Raw genomic sequence first — 26873 nt, forward strand, 5'->3', positions numbered from 1 at the left:
AGGAACAAAGCAGATTTCCTATTGTTCTTAAGTAAATATTTTTATAATTGATTTTCTAACTTAACTTCATTTAGTTAATATAAGACAATTACAATGAGTTTTATGAACTATTTATATAAAACATTTAACTTGACTTTGGAGTGCTTCTCTACCTTTTTAGAAATAAGTCACTTTGAAATATTGCAAATTTGTTTCTGTAAGTTGAAAAAAAAGAAATATATATCAACATTACTTAGGAAATTTTTTGGACTATAAATTTATCAAAATAAATCGTTGACAAGATGACATTTAATGCAATGATTACTTTCCTTTTCCTCAGCCATTGCTGCCATCCCAGTATTGGTACTACATTTTAGAAATGAGTTTTTATTGGTCTCTGTTATTTAGCCTTGGCTCTGATGTCAAGAGAAAGGTAAGTGTCTTATTTACAAAATTTCTTCTATATAAGTTTCCTCAAAAAATTTTATCCTTCTCCTCAAAATTCTAATTTTTTTAAATTGTATTTATTCTGGTTCATTTCTTTTGCTTTTGATAATACATGAAATAATGTAAATTATGCCCTGCTTTTGTGCCTTGGTAAATATTTTCAGTGAAACCCTATTGAAGCTTTAACTTTGAAGCCCCACCCCATTCAATAAGAAAAGAAATTTCTTTTATGTTATCTGTTTCTTTTGATTTAGAAATTTAATGTTTTTAAAGCACAAGAAAAAAAGTTAGTTTTCATTCCACAGCCACATCTCTTAGTTTTACTTTACATAATACTTTCTGAGTTTTTCCCTGAATTCATCAGACATTCTTCTTGGGAAATTTTGCTTCAAGCATTATTAACTTTATTTTATGTTCATAGAAACTGAGTCACAGCCATCCAAATGCCTCTTCTGAAGTCACAAAGTGATGAATTTCAGGGAATGTTTCGTTGAACTTTTTGCTGGTCCAACAAACCATTTATTTTATTGTGTTTTATTATTTATTTAGTTTTTTTGGTAGTTGGAATTGAACCTAGGTGTGCTCTACCACTGAGCTACATCCCCAGTCTTTTATTTCCTTTGAAACAAGGTCTTGCTAAGTTTCTGAGGCTTACCTCAAACTTGTGATCCTCATGCCTTAGCCTTCCAAGTTGCTGGGATTACAGGTGTGCCACGATGCCCTGCTCAAGCAAACCAATTTAGACCCTGAATGCAGTCACAAGAATTCCTCATATGTAAGCAACACAGATCAAATGATAAAACTCTTGGCCTATGCAAAAGTCTGGTTTGTAACAAAATTTGATAAATAAAATTAAGTTTAATTCAATATTAGGTAAAATGAAGTTGGCTTGATTAAATGCTTATGGTGAGTGATGGATGTTACCCATCACTAGGGGGCATACTGCAGTCAACTAGACATCTTCAATTAAAACAGATTCTCTATATGTAAGAACACAGTGTGAAAAAATCTGATAGAAATTATTTCCATTTCCATATAACTCAATAGTAGCTATAGATTAACTGTTGCTAATTTTAGGCTAATAATACATACAACTTAATTGGTTCTTTTTCTTAAGGATAGAATAAAATAGTTTTTTTAAGAAGATTTTCCTAGATACATAGGTTGATCCTATTATAATCCTTTATTTCTTCTACCTTTGATTTGATTATAATTAAAATTAAGTATATGTTTTATGTTGTGTAAACTCATACCTTTAGAGACAAAAGAACTACTAGGGGATGGCTGAAGCACACCTCTGCAGTCAGTTGCCTGGGTTTGAATCCCTGACTTTATGACTCACTAACATATTGGTTAAAATCCCTACACTTGGGTCTAGGCTTGTAGCTCAGTGGTAGAGCACTTGCCTAGCACTTGTGAGGCACTGGGTTCAATCTTCAGCACCACATAAAAATAAATAAATAAAATAAAGGTATTGTGTCCATCTACAGCTAAAAATATTTTTTAAAAATCCCTAAACTTGGTCTCTTCATCTGTAAAGTAGAACTAAAAATAGTTCCTATCTCCTCTGGTTGTTGTGAGGATTACATAAAACAATTCCTGGTTTTCAGCAATTGCTCTATAAATCTGTTATTAGTGTCATACTAAGTCTTTTAGTTTGGCTTCAGGGAAACTGAAATCTTTGTTTTTTTAAGCATCTTTATTGAAATAGTCACCAAATACTTCAACCATTTTAAACATGTAATTTATTGGATTTTAATATGTTCCCATTTGTGAAATCAACTTTTTTACCACCTCTGAAAGAAACCTTGTACCCTTTAGCAGTCACTCCCTGTGTCTCTCAGCCACTGGCAACTGCTAATCTATCTCTGTGGATTTTCCTTTCATGGATATTTCACATAAACAGAATCATACAATATTTGGTGATTTTTGTGTCTGAAGCCTTTTACAAAGCATAATATTTCAAGGTTTGTCCATATTCTGTTGTTTATGTGTCAGACTTCATTAATTTTTATTGCTGCATAATTGTCCACTCTTTGGATATACCCCATTTTATTCATGTTTCAGTTGATAGACATTAGGGTTGTTTCTTCCAATTGACTCTATAAGTAATCCTGTGAATATTCATAAAGAAGATTTTACATGAACTTATGCTTTTATTTCACTTAAAAGTGAAATTGCTGGGCAAGATAATTTTATATCAAACTTTTTGAGAAACTGCCTGCCAGACTGTTTAAGAAAGCCACTGTGCTATTATATATTCCTTGTAGCAGTGTACAAGGTTCTGAATTCTCTATATCCTTGTAAGCACTTGTTATTGCACATCATTTTTTATAGCTATCCTAGTGAGTGTGAAATGATACCTCAGTATAGTTTTGATTCACATTTCCCTGAAAACGAAGGATGTTGCACATCTTTTTGTGTGCTAATTGGCTATTTGTACTTCTTTGCAGAAAATCTCTTACGTTTTTATGCTCAGTGGTGGTAGCTTTCCTTAACCTTGATTTTTCTGATATGGTTATTCCAAATTCATTTGTTACTTATTTCATATGCAGTTACTTACTTTAATGGTTGTATAGTTTTATTATATCATTTTTCCCTTTTGGAATTAAACAAGGAATATACAATACATGTGAATGTACACAAGGACATGCTTTTGTATGTGTATTTGTTACGTGTGTGTGCATCTCTGTATGGGTACACGTATGTCCAGTGTGGGGCAGTAGAAAGAATAGCAGATGATAGGGATTAGATGACAACTATTCAGTGCTGTCTCAAACGTAAATAACTTTGTCAATGAAGATAATACTTGGCCTAGCTTCCTCACAAAGATTGTGTTTAAAAATTAAAGTGAAAGTGCTTTATAAATTTCAAAACATGCAGATGCAGGTTATTGGTATTATTATTATCATTATCATGTCCTCCAGTGATTGGGAAATGACTGCATTTGCTTAATGGCCTCTATTTTCCTCTTGTTATATAGGATTTTCTAGCTAATGTCATCCACCACCTGGCTGCTATTAGTTTGATGAGCTTTTCTTGGTGTGCTAATTATATTCGCAGTGGGACCCTCGTGATGATTGTGCACGATGTAGCTGACATTTGGCTGGAGGTAAACATTTGCCTTTAAAAAAATATATTAACAATACCACTCCTGGGTTTCTGTAACTGCTCACAGAAAGAATTATCTGTGCACTATTTAGTAGGGCTCTTTTTGAAAACACCTAAAGTCTGAGAATGTCTCTGGGTTCCTAGATCCTTCAATATGAAAGAAATCAAACCTCTTGGTTTTCATTTTCTAGGCTTCTCCATGGTGCAAGTGAAAGGTTAATTTGTGGGATTCCACTTATGAAAGTTGCATGCTAATGCTAGCTCAGGGAGTAAGACGACATATTTGAAGAAGGAACAAACTTTAACCTTTTAGAAGGAATATTTGGATTTATGGTACTCTGGATTCTCAAAGTTGTAAGGCACCATCTATCCATTTAAGCCAATGCTTGAGTACCCCATTCTTCAGCCAAAATAATTCCTTGCTTTAAGGAAGGCAAGCTGATATTTTTTAAAAGTCATCATTTTCTAAAAGAGAAAAAGCGGTTAGGGTATTTTCTGAAGCAGAAAACCTTAAGACAAGAGTCTTCCTTATCCCATACCACATAAAATATGAGGAACAAAGCAACATTAGGACAGTTTTCTTGACCTGTTTCTGTGATACATCAGTTCCTGTTGACCTTAAGGCTGTTACTGAAGGATCCTCTCACTGCCAGATCTCCTGCTGTATTTAGAGCAACATTTCCCAGAACCTCTTAGTTATTCACTTCAATATACTCATTTATAATGAACCCAGGGAAAATGATGCTAACCTATTTTGGTTCAGGATTGCTCCTTGGAGGGCTAATAACTAAATATAGGTTGATATGGAGGAAATTAAATTTAATAGACTCTTATTCTTCTTGATTGGAGTTCAGCAAACTTTTTGGTAAAGGGCCAGGTAGTAAATCTAGTTTTGTGGGCTACATGTGATCTCTGTCACATATTCTCTTTGTTTTTTTTTTTCGTGAGTTTTTTATACCCCTTTAAAAATATGAAAACCATTCTTAAGGTTTGACCAGCTTTAGCCCATTGGCTGGACTGTAATTTGCCAAACCCTATTTGAGAAGTAACCAGAAGTCATTTGAAGCCTTTTCAAAGCACCTGGTTACAGTTAAAGTATTCTCTGTGTACTGAATGTTGTTTCTACTTTGTCCATAATTGTAATTAGATATGTAAATCCCATTCTGAGGGTCAAAATTATTGGCCATTTACTTAAGGCAATAAATGGCTTTGAACAAGAACGATTGGGACAGATTTTTCATGAGTTACTGTCTGACTGTAGCCATTTCTGTTATAATTACCTCCTTCTCTGATCATGTCTCAGTAACCCTGACTGAAAATGAAGACCACATTGATCGGGACTTAAGACTTTTATCCTAGTCTGTGACTTCTATAGACGGTACCAGCCTAATGCACTGTTTTGCTCTTGTTCAATTGCCTTTAATGTATCTCCAGTACAACAACACTTTAACTGTGTAATTAAGGAGAGTTATATGTTCAAACTAAGAATAAACACTGGGGTTTCCCCTCACCTTCCTCTTTCCTGTCACAGACACAGCATAACTCCCTAAGAGACTTGGGCAAATCATGTGTTATTTGCTTTCTACCCCAGCTGTAACATGAGAAGTCATATCTATCCCTTAGGGCATATTTTGAAGTTTAGCTCATTACTTTTGAAATGTTCTGAAGTTCTTTAGTTAAAAAAAAAACAGAAGAAAAATGAAATGTCAAACCTAGAGGTCCTTTCATGGGTAAAAAAAGAACAGCTTCATGTTGTTAATGATCATGAATCATTTTTGATTCACAAGTCATGATTTTACTTGAGGTTCAGTGCATAAGGCTGGTACCTTCCATCAACAACTAGAGGTAGAGACAACATTAAGTGGTGGCAGGGGCCCATTTTCTAATATTCTCCCAAGGACGTATGCTCCAAGGCTTCCTTGGGTAGTCATGTTAGTACTTGTCCTCTCAGTCAAGTTCTAATTGAACCCAGACATGGTACCACTTTTGCCCATGTTTAGACCTTCCTTAAGATGGAGCCCATTAATCTTTCATATTCTTCAATACATTTGGTGGTACATTTCTTGTCTCTTTTCTTTTTTTCTTTTTTTTGCAAGAAAAAACATACTCCACTTCTACAATTCTTATTCATATATAAGAATATATATCTTATTCATATATAACAACCTTTTGCTTTCTCCATACATCTTCCTGTTCCTCTTTAGTTTTCCCCAGGTCCAAGTTTGTATCTAGGACCCAACACTTTAATATATCTTGACTAATATTTAGCAGAGACGAGGGTCTGTCATCTAGTATTTGATCGTCCCACAGTCTAGAATGTGTTGTGCTTATTTTTGCCCAAGAGTGCTGCATTGCCCTTACAAGTGGGCTTACAGAGATTCCCACTCCTATGCACATCTCTAGATTCCCATGCTGGCCTGGCCTCTGACCTTTCAGACAGATACCCACTCCATTCCAGTCACTCCAAACTTCTGGTCTTTGTCCTCGCATCTGCCTCCCACCTAACCAGGTGTTCTAGCCTTCCATGTCAGCAGCTGGAGCTAATCCCTATGGGGCTTCTGCTAACCTCACAGGCTGACCATATCCTAACCCCTGAGTAAGTAGGAAAAAGCATGGAAAATACAACATAAAACCTTCCTGGAGCATACATATGTTGTCTGTCTTGTTTAAGAATGAGCTTGAGCCTCCCAGGCAATATCAGTTCTGAGTTGAAGCCTTTGCTTCCCAGAGGATGGTCTGCATCCCAGCAACTGCTTCCCATCCCTCATCCTTCATCCCCAGTTCTCAACAGAAACTTTCCCCTTCAGCCTTGGGCTTCACTAAATAGTGCAATAAACTATCCCCATCGATTAACCTTCCAATACTGCATTCAACATCCCTTTTCATAATTATTCTTATTCAGTGCGATAGTATGAGCAGTATAGATTAGCCTAAAATAAATAGGAAATAATCAAGTGCTTAAAACTTTATTTTAACCAGCTGAGGGCCCCAAGAGTTGCTTCCTGACACCTCTTCTGTTATCTGCCTTGCTATAGGCACCTTGATTGCAGCATTCCCAGCCTGACCTGGATTTTACTCCTATCCCAGCCTTTCTCCAGTCCAGCTTTCCTCTGAGTTAGAAGAAGATATTACATAGATGATCCCCAAATTAAATATATGCTGAGAATGATTATGCTAACTTCTAGTGATTTTGAAAGATGGGAGTTATATTTCAGTCATTTTAATATATCTTTTTAAGTCATTACATTAGGGAAAATTTCAAACACAGGGCAAGCAAGTAGTATGGCAGACCCAGCCAACTTCAACAGGTGTCAGTATAGCCAATCATGTTTAACCATGGGCCCATGAACAGCCCCTCACTTTCTTGGATTGTTTTCAAGCAAATCCTAGACATCATATCATTTCATGTATTAATTTTTGAAATCTATGCCACTATTACTTTATCTGAATGCAATTTCTTTCTTTGTTTTTAGTCTGCTAAGATGTTCTCTTATGCTGGATGGAAGCAAACCTGTAACACCCTGTTTTTCATCTTCTCTGCCATATTTTTCGTCAGCCGTCTCATTATTTTCCCCTTCTGGTGAGTAGACAAAGTTCCATGCTCTGAGTTTGGTCAGTGTGCTAAGGTGGCCTGGGTGCATTCTTACATCAGAACATTGCCCTTTCTGTCCTTACTTTGATCTCCAGTTATTTGTTCCAAGTTCAGTTGAAGAAAAGAATATTATGAAGTTATTTTTATTTAAAGAACATGAAATTTTTAATAGCTTACAATTTATAAATAATTAAAAACCACACTCCTGTGCATAGAGGCTTATTACAAAGGGAGATGGAGAGTATGTAACCCAATGTGTGAACAGCAGTTCTTATTCCATGTCTCAGTGAACAGCAATTCTTACTCTGTGTCTTGGTCTTGTTTCATGACTAAGATCTTCCTTTGTGACTAACAGATTTTCCATTTTTCTCAATGAAAAGTCATTGACCAATCATGGGGTTTCCAGAACAAAGGCATGCTCCATGTTATAGTACTTACAGCCCTTAAGTGCCAGCTGCTACACTAGGTTTTGTACATATCTTGGCTCTATTCTACACAACAAATCTTAAAAGATAGGTAATATCATTCCAACTTCTCACATAAGGAAACTAAAGCTCAATTCATTCTCTGTGAAACAATTTGGTTTTAGAAATAATTGGGGTATCCTTTTGATACTGATTGGCCTTTGATCAGTCTGTTGGTTTTGTTTAGCCATAGACTAGCAGTGAAGGACCTATATTATGTCTCCCATAGCTGTCCTTCCTTTGCAAGCATAATTTCTCATGTCTTGATTGACAGAAACCAGAGTAAACATGTGGGGAAGGTTTGGATGGCTTGAAAGGAACAGCCTTTTTTTTAATTTTATTTTTTTAAATGCACGACAGCGGAATGCATTACAATTCTTATTACACATATAAAGTACAATTTTCATATCTTTGTATATAGAGTATGTTCACGCCAATTCATGCCTTTATATATGTACTTTGGTTTTTTGCATTACAATTCTTATTACACATATATACCACAATTTTTCATATTTGTATTTATACATAAAGTATGTTGACACCCAATTCGAGTCTTCATACATGTACTTTGGATAATGATGTCCATCACATTCCACCATTCTTGCTATCCCCTACCCCCTCCTTTTCCCTTCCACCCCTCTTCCCTATCTAGAGTTCATCTAATCTTCCCATGCTCCCCCTTCCTACCCTACTATGAGTCAGCCTCCTTATATCAGAGAAAACATTCGGCATTTGTTTTTTGGGGGATTGGCTAAATTCACTTAGCATTATCTTCTCCAATGCCATTCATTTACCTGCAAATTTATTTTTCTTTTATTCTAGTAAAATTCCATTGTGTATATATGCCACATTTTTTTATCCATTCATCCACTGAAGGGCATCTAGGTTGGCTCCACAGTTTAGCTACTGTGAATTGTGCTGCTATAAACATTGATGTGGCTGTATCCTAGTAGTATGCTGTTTTTAAGTCCTTTGGGTATAGACCGAGGAGAGGGAGGGATAATTGGGTCAAATGGTGGTTCCATTCCAAGTTTTCCAAGGAATCTCCATACTGCTTTCCATATTGGCTGTACCAATTTGCAGTCCCACCAGCAGTGTATGAGTGTACCTTTTTCCCCACATCTTCGCCAACACTTATTGTTGTTTGTCTTCATAATAGCTGAAATTCTGACGGAAGTGAGATGATATCTTAGAGTAGTTTTGATTTGCATTTCTCTGATTACTAGAAGGTGATGAGCATTTTTTCATATATTTGTTGATTGATTGTATATTCTCTTCTGAGAAGTGTCTGTTCAGGTCCTTGGCCCATTTGTTGATTGGTTTATTTGTTTTTTCGGTGCTTAACTTTTTGAATTCTTTATATATCCTAGAGATTAGTGTTCTATCTGATGTGTAAGGGGTAAAAATTTGCTCCCAGGACGTAGGCTCTCTATTCACCTCACACATTGTTTCTGTTGCTGAGAAGAAAGTTTTTAGTTTGATTTCATCCCATTTATTGATTCTTGGTTTTAATTCTTGTGCTATAGGAGTCTTATTAAGAAAGTTGGGATCTAATCCCACAAGATGAAGATTAGGGCCTACTTTTTCTTCTATTAGATGCAGAGTCTCTGGTTTAATTCCTAGGTCCTTGATCCATTTTGAGTTAAGTTTTTTGCATGATGAGACATATGGATTTAATTTCATTTTGTTGCATATGGATTTCCAGTTTTCCCAGCGCCATTTTTGAAGATGCTCTCTTTTCTCCAATACATGTTTTGGGCACCTTTGTCTAATAATAAGATAATTGTAATTTTGTGGGTTAGTCTCTGTGTCCTCTATTCTGTACTATTGTCTAACAGTCTGTTTTGGTGCCAATACCATGCTGTTTTTGTTACTATTTCTCTGTAGTATAGTTTAAGGTCTAGTATAGCGATGCCACCTGCTTCACTCTTCCTGCTAAGGATTGCTTTAGCTATTCTGGGTCTCTTATTTTTCCAGATGATTTTCATGATTGCTTTTTCTATTTCTATGAGGAATGCCATTGGGATTTTGATTGGAATTGCATTAAATCTGTATAGTGCTTTTGGTAGTATGGTCATTTTGTCAATATTAATTCTGCCTATCTAAGAGAAAGGTAGACCTTTTCATCTTCTGAGGTCTTCTTTGATTTCTCTCTTTAGGATTCTGTGGTTTTCATTTTATAGATCTTTCACCTTTTTTGTTGATTCCCAAGTATCTTATTTTATTTATTTTTTTTTTGAGGTTATTGTGAATGGGGTAGTTTTCCTCATTTCCTTCTCAGAGGCTTTGTCACTGATATACAGAAATGCCCTTGATTTATGGGTGTTGATTTTATATCCTGCTATTTTGCTGAATTAATTTACTATTTCTAGAAGTTTTCTGGTGGAGTTTTTTGGGTCTTCTAGGTATAGAATCATATCATGAGCAAATAGTGCTAATTTAAGTTCTTCTTTTCCTATACATATCCCTTTGATTTATTTTGACTGTCTAATTGCTCTGGACAGTGTTTCAAGAACTATGTTGAATAGAAGTGGTGAAAGAGAGCCTCCCTGTCTTGAGGAACAGCCTTTAACCCATCTTAGTGCAGGGCTAATCTGGATACTTCAGATCCCCTCAACAGAAGAATTGGTACTATTGAAGATTCTTGGATCTCAGAAAGATGGATGGAGACTCTGGTTCTAAGCCTCATCCTAGGTGAATGGACAGTACCCTTAATTAACACCCAGGGGGTGTCTGGCCAGAGGCAAGCCTGCTGCATTCTCTCTACCTTGGCTAGGTGTCTTGCATTTTCTGGACAGGAGCAGCCCAGTGCAGTGGATGTGACTCAGGCCTGGATTCAGGCCTGTGATCTTGGACAGATTAGGTCATCTCTCAACTCCTCTGTTTTCTTATTTTTAAAATGGAAATAAGGGTTGACACAAGGATTACCAGAAGTAGTACACATAAAATAGTTCTAGTAAAATGTCTGGTACTTAGGCAGCATTTATTGAATATTTACTATTTATTATTGCTAGAATTATTAATGAGTATTTCAAAATTTGGAGTTTAATCTAGAATCAAATTCAAAATATATGCCTTATACATTCCTTGGTTGATAAATCACATTACTATCACTATTGCTTTGACTGAAAAAGTATGTTTGTGAAATTACAGTGTTGTATGATAGCAATTATTCATTATCATTATTATTATTACTATCACCATCATCATTGTTATTTTTGCAATATGGGGATTGAATACAGGTTCTCACTCATGCCAGGCAACCATTGTACCACTGAGCTACAGCCCGGGCATTGGTAGCATTTATTGATGAGATAAACGTTGACTTCCAATTGGAGATAGTTTTTTGGTGTGATTTTTATGGCAGTGTAAGTCCAGCACTTTCCCCACTATGCATCTCATATCCAAAGATACCACACATTCCAGTTGTCTGTGGCTACATAACAAACCATCTGAACATTGGTGGAGAAATTTTTCTCCTGTAAAGGGCTAGAGAGTTAAGATTTTAGGCTTTGAAGGCCATATATCATCTTTGTTCAATATTTTTTTTGTTTTGTTTTGTAACTCTTCAAAAATGCACCAAGCCATTTTTAGCCCACAGGCTGTATAAAAACGTGTTGCAGGCCAGAATTTATCCACAGTCAATAGTTTACAGACCTCTCTCTTAAAACAACAACATCACAATGGTAATGTTTCAACATTACAACCATCTCTAATGGTTCTTAAAGTTGATTAGCCTTAGCTAGATGGTTTTCAATTAGGTGTCTCATGTGGTTACAATCAGATAGTGGCTGGGTGGTTGGGTAGTGGCTAGTGTTGGAATTTTCTTGAAGCCTTCCTCAGACACATATTTGAAGTAGCATCAGCTGGTAGACTCTTTGCTGGCTGAGATCTGAGCTGGAGCTGTAGACTGGAGCTCCTCAGATGACCCCTTCTATGTGGGCTTGGCCTCTTTATAGAAAAGCAGCTGCATTCATGCATGAGCATTATGAGAGAGGTAGGCAGACACTATCCTTCTAGAACTCTGCCTCAGAAGTCTTATCATGTCTCTTCCTACTCCTTGGTCTTGGTTGGAACCAGATCCCTAAGGCCAGCTCATAATCAAAGGAAGGAAACTCTGTTTCTTGATGTAAATTGTTTCCAAGAATTGGCAGACCTGTTTTTAAAAAACACATCATAGAAGCTCTCAGTTCAGAGAACTCTGTGAGAAATTTATATGCTATTGCTTCTGGGTTGGCTTTTAATTTAGCAATGGAGAACATTCATTTTGGATTTTTCCTATGTCTCAAATAAACAAGCCTGTTTGCTTCCATAACAGTCAAACACAGTGGAGGGGTTGACTGTGGAGATAGTGCACTACTTTCCCACACACTTCAACATTAAAAATCCTAGACTTAGGAACTTATTCTCCTGCCAGCATTTCTGAATTTCAAGAAGAATTAGTTACATGCATTTGACTCTTTCTTGATCTGAGAACTGAATTCACCAATCCACTACAGAGGGCAGCAAGAACCACTGTGTGCCGTCTTCAGTTGAATTATGAATAAACAATATAACAGACTTAACTATAAGATTTTTTGCTGGTAAAAATATTTCTTTACTGACATTGACTGATTTTCATTGCTTGAAAAGCTATTGGCAGAAAGGGAGCTTCTCTCCGATGACATTATACTACCCTAGCTGAGCCTCCCAGCAACTTGGACTTGTTACATAATCATCTTGATGGTGCCCAAGAGGAAAATTGAATTTCTTGTTGTCAGCCTGGTTCCACCCACCTGTCCAAAACTTGTAACTCCATAGATGGATTTCTCAAGGATATTTTTTCAGTCTAGATTTACTGGGAATCCACCATGGGCCATGTGTGGATAACAGATGCATCAGAAGGCAGCTCAGCTAATGGACTTAGATCCAGACAGTTTTTAGGTGCTAAGGGGGCTGTTTGCAATCTAGTTGCTCTGTTCTTCCCAGTTGCTCTTGTTGCACATTTTGTGATGAGATACAGTGTAGGGTGGGAGAAAGCCAACTGAGGTTCTACTTGTCTGAGATTTGTCTGAAAGCCTTTAGAAAAAGAACTGGGGCTTATACATCACACTCATTTTTTTCTTTCACTTCCCCAAGCTTCAAACATGTTTGCTTTTCCCCAAGGGTTCTCCCTTTTGTACTTCTGCAACTGGAACACCTGTCTCCATTCCTCTTGCTATGTCTGAGGAGCCTATTTAGCTGATTATCAATCAGTGGCAGCAAGAGTTGATTGCATTGCTTTGCTAAGCATTGTTTCATTCATGTTAGGCAGAAATCCAAACTGGCATTGGTCAAATTTCTTTGATTGCCTGTAATCCCATTTGTTTGCATTTTTATTTGAAACCATCTAAATTGTAGGCTTACATTTTTTATATTGTATTCCCAACTTTTATTTTCAAATAATGTGTATATTTTTGAATTATTGAATGTATTTATCCACTTGAACATTATACAAATACTACCAGATAATCAGTGGGCTAGAAAGACCTTTCTTTGCTAAACCATTCCCCTGCCTCCTGACAGTTTGCTCTATCAATTATAAAAGCTAATATTAATTTTCTCCAGACTAATTGATCTGAAGGGAAGGTGTACTATTTTGCTGATTTGCAATCTGAGAGTTAAATATTCGTTTATCACAGCACAGCCCTCAGGTGACAGTGTGGCTTATTGCTTTGTGGCTTGAACTCACCCAGAGCTAGGTGTTGTAAAGAGTAGGAGGAGTGGGAGATACAGTTCCTAGCCTCTGAGAATGCCTACTGGCAGTAGAAGAGATCTTTGTATCCACCCCTTATTTATATAAAGACTCTTATTAGTGACCTGTGATTCTCAGATGTTTCAAAAAGAAAACATCAAAATATTCGAAACTATAAATAATATTCAAATACCTGGCTTGCTTATCTCCAAGAGAATATATACTTATGGTTATCTTATTTCTCCACCACTGGTCACTGGATTTCAGATCTCAGCTTTTGATGAGTAGTAAAGAAAAGCAGTACCCTGGGAAGCCCATATGTGAAAGGGAATTTTATGGACGATGGGACCATAGAAACACTTGGAATGGCTTGTAAAGAAAGAAGAGTTTTAAAACTTTTTTTAAAAAAGTAAAGCTGAAAGCATCCAGCAGTGTTCTTAGATAATGTTCCTTAACATTATGGACCCTTTCTCTCCTCAGAAGGCCTGGGGCCACCATGGTAAGTAGAGGGCTGAGCACTGGCTCTAATGGCAGCATGATTGGCTTGGAGCCCTTGGCACTGTCAACAGAGTAAAGGAGGAGCTTGTGCAGTGCAAGAAAGGCTCTGTCGGAGCTAGAGCCACTCCTTAAACCACCATCACAGATGTGAATCTCAAAACCAGACTTTCCAGTTACACGTCTGATGAAGGAGACAGTGAGTTTTGTGGCATATGTTCTTTCTCTCATTTGATAGAGAGCCCACAGAGGAGCCCCGAACCCTGTGCTTGGTAGATACTTATGCTGTTTATAAGTGTATAAAAGACAACAACCATTCTTCAGACCACAAAATCTTAGAATAAGGGACCTTATTCATAATTCAGTTGAACTCCTTTATTAATTTATTTAGAAATAATTTCAAGCTTATAGGAAAATTTTGCGAATATAACAGAATTCCTCTATATATCCTTTACTAGTTGGCATTTTGCCACATTTACTTACTCATTCCTTCTCTCTCTACCACTCCCCCCACACATACCTGTGTGTGTGTGTGTGTATAAGTGTGTATGTATATACACACATATATATACACTTATTTATGAACAACTTGAAAGTTACTAACATCATCTAAATCATTATTGTGCCCTGAATACTTTAGTGTGTATTTCCTAGGAACAGGACATTCTCTTACATAATCACAATGTGGTTATTAACTGCAGGAAATGTGGCAATCCACCTTCAATGTCCTAGTTTTGTCAATCAATCCAATAATATCTTTTATTGCTTTACCCCCACCACTTGGATCCTGGCCTCTGAGTACATATTGTATTTAGTTGACATTCATCTGGAACATTTTCCTATTCTTTCTTTGTCTTTCATGTCATTGATATTGCCAAAGCATTTAGACCCCATATTTACTTCACAGATGAGGAATTATGGTATTCCTAGGATCACACAGTTAGTTATAGGAGAAACAATCCTAGAAACAGGACATTTTGAAACATAGAAAAGATATCTTTCCAATTAAATTACTAAACTGGATGATTAAGAAACATCATTTGTCTTTACTATTTATTACGTTATCTTCAACTACACTGTCACTTTGAAATCTAAGATACCTCCAAAGGAGACAGTTGCTGTCCTAACAGGACTTAATGTTCACACCTACAATTAGCAAGAACAAAAGGTCTTCAACATTTAATTTTCATTATAAAAAATATAAATTTGGGGTGGATGTCTTACCTAGCCCAGAAAAACCAGCTACTATTTATGCCAACACTGTGATTAGTTCAAACTATGTGAATTCCAGTTATTTAAAGGATTAAGATCAGAAACAAAACCAAAACCAGTAAAATTTATATGAGCTTTCCAATCCAAGAGGACAGTACTAGTAGTAGCAGTAGTAGTTGTTGTTGTTGCAGTAGTTTATCAATTTGAAAAGATTCAAGTCCAGTGGCCAGGAGCTGAGTGGTTCTAGGAATTCAGGACTCTGGCAGTCTTTTGGCATTCTTTATGAAAAGAAAAATCCCATTCAATCACTATGAGATAGTGACCGATTAAAGCATACAAATACTGTATGTGCATGCATGTGCCTGTATATGTGTATTTCCAAGTATTAGGGGAAAGTTGGTAAGGGGAGATGTGTTTATTTTTTTTTCTTCCACCTACTTTTTTTAATCAGAGAAGGAGAAGAAAAGCAGATTGTGAAATTTGATCATCCTTTCATTAGGTCCTAAAAATTTTAACTGTGGTACCATAATCCCCCACTCTGAGCTCTTCTCTCGTGTCTTAGGCAGGTCTTCCTCTCTGTCCTCCCATAGAGAATGTTCAGGCAGCTCAAGCTCTATCCTCTAGAGCTTGGTCTCCTTCTCCTAAGCGGCTTCCTCCTCCACACCAAGTAGAAAGTCCAGCCAGTTCCACAGCACTGTGTCATGGGAGTTGCTCCAACTGTGTCATGAGTGTGGGTCCCCTGGAGCAGGGAGGGATAGGAAAGTAGTAATAATCATAGTGCTGGTAAGAGAAACGGTTATAATGACCAGTTCTTGTGTGCTCGTGCTAAGCTCTTTCCATGTGTCCCCTCACTGAATCCTCACAGCATCCTGATGAGGCGGGTGGTGATATTCTCATTGTATAGATGACTGAAGCCCAGGAAGGTGATGGGACTTGCTGAAGATCCCAGGAGCCCTGATCCTCACCTCACAGGCTCCAGAGCCCACATCCTTGGCCTTCGTCCTCCGCCCAGAGGCTCAGCTCTCTCATTGGCATTTGCACTAGAATGACAGTCTCTTCCATTTTGAAAGCTCTACAATTTGTGTCTCTCCCTGGGCCTCTCAGTCAGAGGGGTGGGGTTAGTTCCACTAGGTGACTAAGGAAATAGGGTCAGTGACACCTGCAGGTTTGAAGCAAATGACAAATGACATCAGACCTTGAACTGGCTCTGATAATTCTGGTTCAGGTGTCCCCTTTCTAAAACTGTTGCTTGGATGGCTCCACTTTCCTCAGCTGCCTCCTTTTAGATCACCCTTCCCTGCCGCTCCTCTCCCTTAAACTCCCTTCAGAGGTTTACTAATGATACAGCTCTCAAAATGGAAGATACTGCCATCAAGGCTCCTCAGCTCTTTGAATTTTCCATGATACCTTCTGCCAAAGGGCATCTGAGCATTTGGTACGATTTCCTTCAACTGGAACCCTCTGTCCTGTCTTCCCTTCAGCTAGAGGGAGCAGGGAAAGAAAGTTCAGTCAGAACTCTGCATATGCCTTGTCCTTTTCTCTTTGCATGGACCACAATGAACAATTGTAAGTTTGCTAATTATTCATTCTTGAATAGACTGTGTAAAGGAGGTATTTTCAACTAGGTTCTGTTGTCAATTTCAACACTGACAAACTCCCAGTAGGGGATCTACTAAGGGATAAGGCACTGGGTCAGATAGGGGAGGCCCAGGGATGACTATGGGTTGTGGCTCTGACTTTGGCAACCTACCTGCCAATGAGGAGCCAATTCATATGAGCAACTGTTGCTGCAGGGCCTAGAAAGATGTTGGTAGTGGGGGTCCTACAGCAAAGTTTAAATTCAGAGGTGACTAGAATAATGTGGAGACTTTGGGAGGGGACCATGCTTTAATGGATGAAAAGAATTAATTGAAAAGGGGAAGTTCATTCTGGGCTTAAAGTACAGAAAATTGCCCAAGGACACAGCAAACCAGAACAGCAAGGGTCTTACAGATATTAGTACCTTTAATTCCCAGTAATAACTCTAACAATATGAGCTCCACTAGTCCAGGGATTTAGGTTCCTTTTATTTATTACTGTATTTCTAGTTCCTGCAAAATGCCAGGTAGCACTTTGCTAGGTGCCCAATAAATATTTAGTGAATGAATAAAGGAGGTGCTTTTTGCTTCCACTTAACAATTAAGAAAATGTATAAAGAAGTGGCACAAATTCACATAGCCTGTAAGTAGTAGAGCTGGATTTTTAAAAACTTCTATATGAGAATGAAAAAGATCTTTTAAAGCATAATATATAAGCTGCATATAAAGGCAAAGATAGATTAGTTTGATCTAATCTGTCAAAAATATAAAGAGTCGAAAAAAGTATTAGATTGTAATGATATTTAACATAAATTTAAAATAGTATTGTTATCTTTAACATAAAAAGAATAATTGTGAGTCAACACAAAAAGTAAACACTGCAATAGAACAATAAATAGATACCATGGATAAACAGTTCACATATGAAAAATAATATTAATCAATAAGGGCTGGGGTTGTAGCTCCGAGGCTGAGCAGTTGCCTAGCACGTGTGAGGCACTGGGTTTGACCCTCAGCACCACATAAAAATAAATAAAGGTATTTTGTCCCTCTACAACTAAGAACATATTTTTAAAAAACAATCAATACTAGGGCTGTGGCTGTGGCTCAGAGGTAGAGTGCTTGCCTTGTACATGTGGGGTTCGATCCTCAGCACCACATAAAAACAAACAAATAATAGGATCCGGGAGCCCGGACTAGAGGTTCAGAGGGAAGATGGTGGCGAATAGAGTGCATCAACCCCGTGTACCGCGTCACTGCACAGGTGAATAACGAGTTAGAACGACCAAAAGCTATCTTGTTAGGGATTTCCAGCAAAATTGGGGTGCACCGTAACCTAGAGGAAGGATTTCCATCACCGAGGACCGGTTACTGGGTCTCAATCGCGAGGGACCTGTGCGACCAGAGATCCAGGCTGATTGATCCGAGGCCCGCCCCGTGGCTACAGACAGAGGGGCGCCGAGAAGTGGCCAGAAATACAGAGAGAAACGGTGCTGTGGAGTCCTGCCAGCTGTGCCCTCACTGAGCTCCCGGCTGAGTTCGGGGTTTGAGACAGGGGAAGGAAGCGGTCCAGATCTATCCCCCACACCTGACAGTCCACCAAGGAAGCCAGCGGCCACCATCTTGGAGAGCTGATGTCACCATCGCCAGTTTCCGACAGATCGCCACAATAGAACAAGTGTGTGTTATTCAGCCCATCTCCCATACAGCGGGGAATTCGAATAAAATCTCTCCCCGGCTTTCCGGGGGAGGGATTATCAGAGTGAGCGTGGATAGAGGCGTGGGGAAAGGTAAAGGCACCTGACCTCCAACTCCCCCTCCCATCAGCGGTGAAAACAAAACCTGTCTTGCCAGCTCTAGGGGAGGGGCAAGCGGAAGAAATCAAAACAATAAGGTGCCGGTTCCTAATAGACACCCACCACACCCAGCAAACTGCAGGCCCAGAGTATAGTTTGAACTGCCGAGTGGCATCACACTGGGGAAGGCCTGGCTAGCAGGAGAAGCCAGGGGACGAGAGGCCAGGAATAAACCTAAGCTAACAGGTTTTTGAGAGACACCGGCGGGGGGAGGAGGGAGCAGCCTCTCACGGACTGTATCCTACAGCCAGAGGGCAAAATCTTGGCCCGGAAGGCACAGCACCACCTAATGGAAGCAAAGAAAGTAGAAGCCTAACAGTGCCTTTTTTTTTTTTTCTTTTCTCATCTCATTTTTTTAGTTCTTTAATTTTATAATTTTAAATTTTTTTTGTTAATTTTTTTTTTCAATTGTATTTTTTTTTCAATTGTAATTTTTATTATACGGCATTTTATTTTATTATTATTTTTTATCATTTCTTTTCTTTTCTATTCTTTTCTCTTTCTTTCTTCTCTCCCTCTCTCTTTCTTGGTTTGCTTTCTTAACTTTTCCCATCTTTCCTTTTAAGCATGAACACCCAGATTACATATAACTTACTAAATGCAAATAGATGAATACTACGAATAGGTCTATAGTCCGCCTAAGCCCTTAACTACCCCCAAGTCCTCCTGTCTATTCTCTTGTTAATATGCGCCTGCATTTGAGCAACCCCCCAAAGAAGCTAACATATACTAACTTCCATACCATCAAATCACCCGACCTTAACATAAAATCAAACCTCAATTCTCTATATGCCATCAAAATCTGAAGGCCTTTAATGAAACTAATGAACTTACCTTATATCACAATTAAATCCAACATCTCTAAACATTGTCTCCAAACACAAAGGAGAGATAGTAGAACTATAAAAACCAAAACAAATTTAAAGGAGAAAACAGAAACACAGCAGTCAAACAGAGTTAGAAAGTAACTTGTGCACCATGAAAAAACAAGGGAAAAAAGGATTACAAACAATGCAGGACAACTTAAATTCACAGGAGAACCTAGAGGCATCAGAAAAATGGACAGAGAAAGAACTCAAGGCATACCTAACTCAGATGGAACAGAATCTTAGAGAAGACATTAGACACCAAGTTCAAACAATGAAAGCATATTTTGAAAACGAATTAAATAAGCAAATTCAAATGGCAAAGAACGAGCTCTACCAGGAGATAGAGATTTAAAAAAAAAATCAAACAGTAATCCTAGAAATGCACGAAACCATAAACCAAATTAAAAACTCAAACGAGAATATTACAAATAGACTAGATCAAGTAGAAGCCAGAACATCAGATAATGAAGACAAAGTTTATCAACTTGAAAAGAATATAGTCAACACAGAAAGGATGCTTAAAATTCACGAGCAATCTATCCAAGAGATATGGGATGTCATTAAAAAAACAAACGTGAGAGTCATTGGGATAGAAGAAGGCATAAAGGTTCAAACCAAAGGAATGAACAATCTATTAAATGAAATAATCCTAGAAAACTTCCCAGATATGAAAGATGGAATAGATTGCCAAATCCTGGAAGCCTACAAGACCCCAAACATTCAAAACCATAATAGACCAACTCCAAGACACATAATTATGAAGATATCCAACATACAGAACAAGGAGAGAATATTAAAAGCTACGAGAGAAAGGAGGCAGATTACATTCAGGGGTAAACCAATTAGGTTAACGGCTGATTTTTCATCACAGACGTTGAAAGCGAGAAGATCCTGGAACAACGTATTTCAAACGCTAAAAAATAATGGATTCCAACCAAGAATACTGTATCCAGCAAAATTAAGCTTCAGATTTGACAATGAAATTAAAATATTTCATGATAAGCAAAAGTTAAAAGAATTCACAGCCAGAAAACCAGCACTGCAAGGCATTTTGAGCAAACTACTACAAGAAGAGGAATTGAAAAGCAGCACCCAAAACTAACAGTGGGAGGTAAATAAGCATGACTGGAAGTACAAACCATATCTCAATAGTAAACTTAAACGTTATTGGCTTAAATTCACCAATCAAGAGACATAGGCTAGTAACCTGGATTAAAAAAACAAATCCAACAATATGCTGCCTTCAGGAGACTCATATGATAGGAAAAGACATACACAGGCTGAAGGTGAAAGGTTGGGAAAAATCATACCACTCACATGGTCCTTGGAAGCAAGCAGGAGTGGCCATACTCCTATCGAATAAAATCAACTTCAAACCTAAGTTAATCAAAAGGGATAAAGAAGGACACTATATACTGTTAAAAGGAACCATCCACCAAAAAGACAATATGTATGCACCAAACAATGGTGCTGCAATGTTCATAAAACAAACTCTCCTCAAGTTCAAGAGTCAAATAGACCACAACACAATAATTATGGGTGACTTCAACACACCGCTCTCTCCATTGGACAGATCCTCCAGACAAAAGCTGAATAAAGAAACTATAGAACTCAATAACACAATCAATAACCTAGACTTAAACACATATATAGAATATATCAACCATCATCAAGTGGATACACGTTCTTCTCAGCAGCACATGGATCCTTCTCAAAGATAGACCATATATTATGCCATAGGGCAACTCTTAGTAAATATAAAGGTGTGGAGATAATACCATGCATCTTATCTGATCATAATGGAATGAAACTGGAAATCAATGATAAAAGAAGGAAGGAAAAATCCTGCATCACCTGGAAAATGAACAATATGTTACTGAATGATCAATGGGTTACGAAGACATAAAGGAGGAAATCAAAAAATTCTTGGAGATAAATGAAAATACAGACAAAACATATCAGAATCTATGGGACACAATGAAAGCAGTTTTAAGAGGGAAATTCATCGCCTAGAGTTCATTCCTCAAAAAAAGAAAAAAACAACAAATAAATGAACTCACACTTCATCTCAAAACCCTAGAAAAGGAAGAGCAAAACAACAGCAAATGTAGTAGAAGGCAAGAAATAATTAAAATCAGAGCGGAAATCAACGAAATTGAAACAAAAAACCACTAAAAAAATTGATAAAACTAAAAGTTGGTTCTTTGAAAAAATAAATAAGATCAACAGACCCTTAGCCATGCTAACGAAGAGAAGAAGAGGGAGAGCTCAAATTACTAACATACGGGATGAAAAAGGCAATATCACAACGGACACTACAGAAATTCAGAAGATAATGAGAAATTATTTTGAAACCCTATATTCCAATAAAATAGAAGATAGCGAAGATATCGATAAATTTCTTAAGTCATATGATTTGCCCAGATTGAGTCAGGAAGATACACACAATTTAAACAGACCAATAACAAAGGGGGAAATAGAAGAAGCCATCAAAAGACTACCAACCAAGAAAAGCCCTGGACCAGATGGATATACAGCAGAGTTTTACAAAACCTTCAAAGAAGAATTAATACCAATACTTTTCAAGTTATTTCAAGAAATAGAAAAAGAAGGAGCTCTTCCAAATTCATTCTATGAGGCCAACATCACCCTGATCCTGAAACCAGACAAAGACACTTCAAAGAAAGAAAACTGCAGACCAATATCTCTAATGAACTTAGATGCAAAAATCCTCAATAAAATCCTGGCGAATCTAATACTAAAGCACATCAAAAAAATTGTGCACCATGATCAAGTAGGATTCATCCCCGGGATGCAAGGCTGGTTCAATATACGGAAATCAATTAATGTTATTCACCACATTAATAGACTTAATCATAAGAACCACATGATCATCTCGATAGATGCAGAAAAAGCATTCAACAAAGTTCAGCATCCCTTTATGTTCAAAACACTAGAAAAACTAGGGATAACAGGAACTTTACCTCAACATTGTAAAAGCTATATATGCTAAGCCTCAGGCTAGCATCATTCTGAATGGAGAAAAACTGAAGGCATTCCCTCTAAAATCTGGAACAAGACAGGGATGCCCTCTCTCACCACTTCTATTCAATTTAGTCCTCAAAATACTACCCAGAGCAATTAGACAGACAAAAGAAATTAAAGGCATAAAAATAGGAAAAGAAGAACTTAAATTATCACTATATGCAGATGATATGATAATATATCTAACAGACCCAAAAGGGTATACAAAGAAACTACTAGAGCTAATAAGTGAATTTAGCAAAGTGGCAGGATATAAAATCAACACACATAAATCAAAGGCATTCTTGTATATCAGCGACAAATCTTCTGAAATGGAAATGAGGACAACCACCCCATTTACAGTATCCTCAAAAAAAAAAATAAAATTCTTGGGAATCAACCTAACAAAAGAGGTGAAAGATTTATACAATGAAAACTACAGAACCCTAAAGAGAGAAATAGAAGAAGACCTTAGAAGATGGAAAAATATTCCCTGTTCATGGATAGGAAGAACTAACATCATCAAAATGGCGATATTACCAAAAGTTCTCTATAGGTTCGATGCAATGCCAATCAAAATCCCAACATCATTTCTTGTAGAAATAACTAAAGCAATCATGAAATTCATATGGAAGAACAAAAGACCCAGAATAGCAAAAGCAATTCTAAGCAGGAAGTGTGAATCAGGAGGTATAGCGATACCAGATTTCAAACTGTACTACAGAGCAATAGTACCAAAAACAGCATGGTACTGTTACCAAAACAGGCAGGTGGACCAGTGGTACAGAATAGAGGACACAGAGACCAATCCACAAAATTACAACTTTCTTATATTTGTTAAAGGGGCTAAAAGCATGCAATGGAGGAAGGATAGCATCTTCAACAAATGGTGCTGGGAAAACTGGAAATCCATATGCAACAAAATGAAACTGAATCCCTTTCTCTCGCCATGCACAAAAGTTAACTCAAAATGGATCAAAGAGCTTGATATCAAATCAGAGACTCTGCGCCTGATAGAAGAAAAAGTTGGCTCCGATCTACATATTGTGGGGTCGGGCTCCAAATTCCTTAATAGGACGCCCATAGCACAAGAGTTAATAACTAGAATCAACAAATGGGACTTACTCAAACTAAAAAGTTTTTTCTCAGCAAGAGAAACAATAAGAGAGGTAAATAGGGAGCCTACATCCTGGGAACAAATTTTTACTCCTCACACTTCAGATAGAGCCCTAATATCCAGAGTATACAAAGAACTCAAAAAATTAAACAATAAGATAACAAATAACCCAATCAACAAATGGGCCAAAGACCTGAACAGACACTTCTCAGAGGACGACATACAATCAATCAACAAATACATGAAAAAATGCTCACCATCTCTAGCAGTCAGAGAAATGCAAATCAAAACCACCCTAAGATACCATCTCACTCCAGTAAGATTAGCAGCCATTATGAAGTCAAACAACAACAAGTGCTGGAGAGGATGTGGGGAAAAGGGTACTCTTGTACATTGCTGGTGGGACTGCAAATTGGTGTGGCCAATTTGGAAAGCAGTATGGAGATTCCTGGGAAATCTGGGAATGGAACCATCATTTGACCCAGCTATTGCCCTTCTCGGACTATTCCCTGAAGACCTTAAAAGAGCATACTACAGGGATACTGCCACATCGATGTTCATAGCAGCACAATTCACAATAGCTAGACTGTGGAACCAACCCAGATGCCCTTCAATAGGTGGATGGATAAAAAAAATGTGGCATTTATACACAATGGAGTATTACGCAGCACTAAAAAATGACAAAATCATGGAATTTGCAGGGAAATGGATGGCTTTAGAGCAGATTATGCTAAGTGAAGCTAGCCAATCCCTAAAAAACAAATGCCAAATGTCTTCTTTGATATAATGAGAGCAACTAAGAACAGAGCAGGGAGGAAGAGCAGGAGGAAAAGATCAACTTTAAACAGAGACATGATGTGGGAGGGAAAGGGAGAGAAAAGGGAAATTGCATGGAAATGGAAGGAGACCCTCATTGTTATACAAAATTACATATAAGAGGTTGTGAGGGGCAAAGGGAAAAAACAAGGGAAATAATTAAATTACAACAGATGGGGTAGAGAGAGAAGATGGGAGGGGAGGGGAGGGGGGATAGTAGAGGATAGGAAAGGTAGCAGAATACAACAGTTACTAATATGGCATTATGTAAACATGTGGATGTGTAATCGATGTGATTCTGCAATCTGTATTTGGGGTAAAAATGGGAGTTCATAACCCACTTGAATCGAATGTATGAAATATGATATGTCTAGAGTTTTGTAATGTTTTGAATAACCAATAAAAAAATAAACAAATAAAATGGAGGCATGCTGTCCATCTACAACTACAAAAAAATCAATAATATGTAAATGTATGTAATATATGGTCACTTCATATGAAGCAAAAATATATTAGTACAATGTTCTTTTACATGGAGACTGACAAAATACAATGTTGGTTAATCAATGTTAGTTGGTTAACTACTGTCTATCATACACTGGGTGCAAGAATACAAATTGTACAGTTTTGCAGGAAAGAAGTTTAGCCATATATTCCCAAATATAAAATGAGTAGAGTCTTTGATTCAAGTTTAGGATCTTAGCTATTTCAGGGTAGAATCAAACAATTTTATCAAAGTGTTTTTATATGTAATTATAGTCTTTAAAATATAATGAAAACTGAGGAAGAACTTAAATTTCTTCAGTTAGGGATTAGTTTATTATATATCCACGAAATGGATTTCTAGGCAGCTATTACATAGCATAATATACACTAGAGATTGGCAAACTATGCCTCACAGGCCAAATTCAGTCCACTGCTTCTTCTTTTAATAAAGTTTTATCAGAATGCAGCTATACCAATTGATTTATGTGCTGTTTCTACATGAATTTATTTATGTAATAGCTGTCATGGTTGCTTTCATAATACAAGGGCAAAGTTAAGTAGTTGCAATAGAGTTTGAATGGCCCAGAGGCCTGAAACATTTAATATCTTTCCCTTTATAAACAGGTTTACTTTCTTCTGATCTATAGCTATATTCATTGGCATGGAAAGCTCTCTGCAACATATTATTGAGTGAAAAAAACTAGGGCAGAAAATCACATGTATAGTGTGATCCCTATTATATAAAATCAGTGGTATCAAGGAAGAAAGAAAGAAAGAAAAAGAAAGAAAGAAAGAAAGAAAGAAAGGCAGCTTAAAGCATATATTTTTAGAAGAGATAGTTTGAGTTATATTCACCAAAATATTCTAGGGTATTTGTGAGTTGTGAGACTTTTGATAATTGTTTTCATAGCTTCTTTATATTTTTTGGCACTTCCTAAGTTTCTAAAAATCAAGAAGGCTATATTTTTAATTGAAATGTAACTTAGAGGAATATCCACATAAATAAAATAGATAAATGGCTGGTATCTTTATTTATATAGAGTTTATATCATTGTTTTTTGAAAAAAGTACTTGAACTGATAACTCAAAAATTAGAAAACAGAGCTACTAAGCAGGCACAGGGGATCTGTAAAAGCATTGCAAACAATATGATATGAAATTGTTTTGATTTTTAATGAGCAAATTTTAAAGTCACTCATACTCACCAACACTGGTTGGGAGAATTCAATGAAACTATTCATAAACTTTTGGTGACCTTTGAGATTGTTATATTTTGGCAAATAATTTGGCAATGTTTAAATACTTCTTAATATACCCTGGGATTTTTGCAACTTTAATGAACACCTTGAAACAGCAATCTCACTTTTAGGAACATACATTTCTAAGGAAATCATCTTCCATTTGGGAAAGACCATATCCCCCAGGTTGTTTAAGCAGTGTCAAATATCTTAAATATAAAACTAAATAGAATTGAACATAAAAATCTCACAAGTGCTATATTTTTGCAGAGGCAAAAAATCTCTATAGGACAAAATCAGGTACCTATGAAGATACAGGACAACTGACATTGTCATGAATTGCTGGTAGGAATGCAAAGCAGCCACCCAGGAAAACAGCTCTTAGTCTTTTACAAAGTTAAATATACACTTACCACATACTACAGAACAGTTTCACCCTATATACCTACTCTTAAGAAATGATAACTTACGTTAACACAAACACACAAGTGTGAGTATTTAGAGCAGTTCTATTCATAATTGTTAAAAACTAGAAACATCCATATTGTTCCTCAAAAGGTGAACAGATAAACTGCAGTGTATCCATACAGGGGGTTACCAGGTGCTATTAAAATCCACAGCAACTTGGCTGAACTCAAGGGTACCATGCTTAGGAAAGGAGGCAGTCTTCAAAACTCATATTGTGTGATTCCACGAAAAGACAAAAGCAAAGGTTGGAGAGCAGATACGTGGTCACAAATGTTAAGGGTGGGGATGGTGTGAAGGGATGGCACTGGGGAGTTCTTTGATATGATGTGCTGTCATCCTCACTGTGATCTAGTTACCAAACATCTACATGTATTATAACTTATTGGACTGTACACCAAAACTCAGGAAA

General features: G+C 37.1%; 1 protein-coding gene across 1 annotated transcript in view; it reads left to right on the forward strand.

Annotated features, from left to right (window-relative positions):
• The window catches only part of Cers3 (ceramide synthase 3), a 97028-nt gene that overhangs the window by 37302 nt on the left and 32853 nt on the right, over positions 1–26873 (forward strand). The window contains exons 6-8 of the mRNA XM_046436042.2: positions 320–412; positions 3410–3538; positions 7011–7117. Coding sequence (XP_046291998.2) covers positions 320–412; positions 3410–3538; positions 7011–7117 — 329 coding nt within the window. The remainder of the gene's footprint in view (positions 1–319; positions 413–3409; positions 3539–7010; positions 7118–26873) is intronic.

This window comes from Marmota monax, unplaced genomic scaffold (genome assembly GCF_021218885.2).
Source record: "Marmota monax isolate L192 unplaced genomic scaffold, Marmota_monax_Labrador192_F-V1.1 WCK01_AAM20220418_F8-fsc00005, whole genome shotgun sequence".
Lineage (NCBI taxonomy): Eukaryota > Metazoa > Chordata > Mammalia > Rodentia > Sciuridae > Marmota > Marmota monax.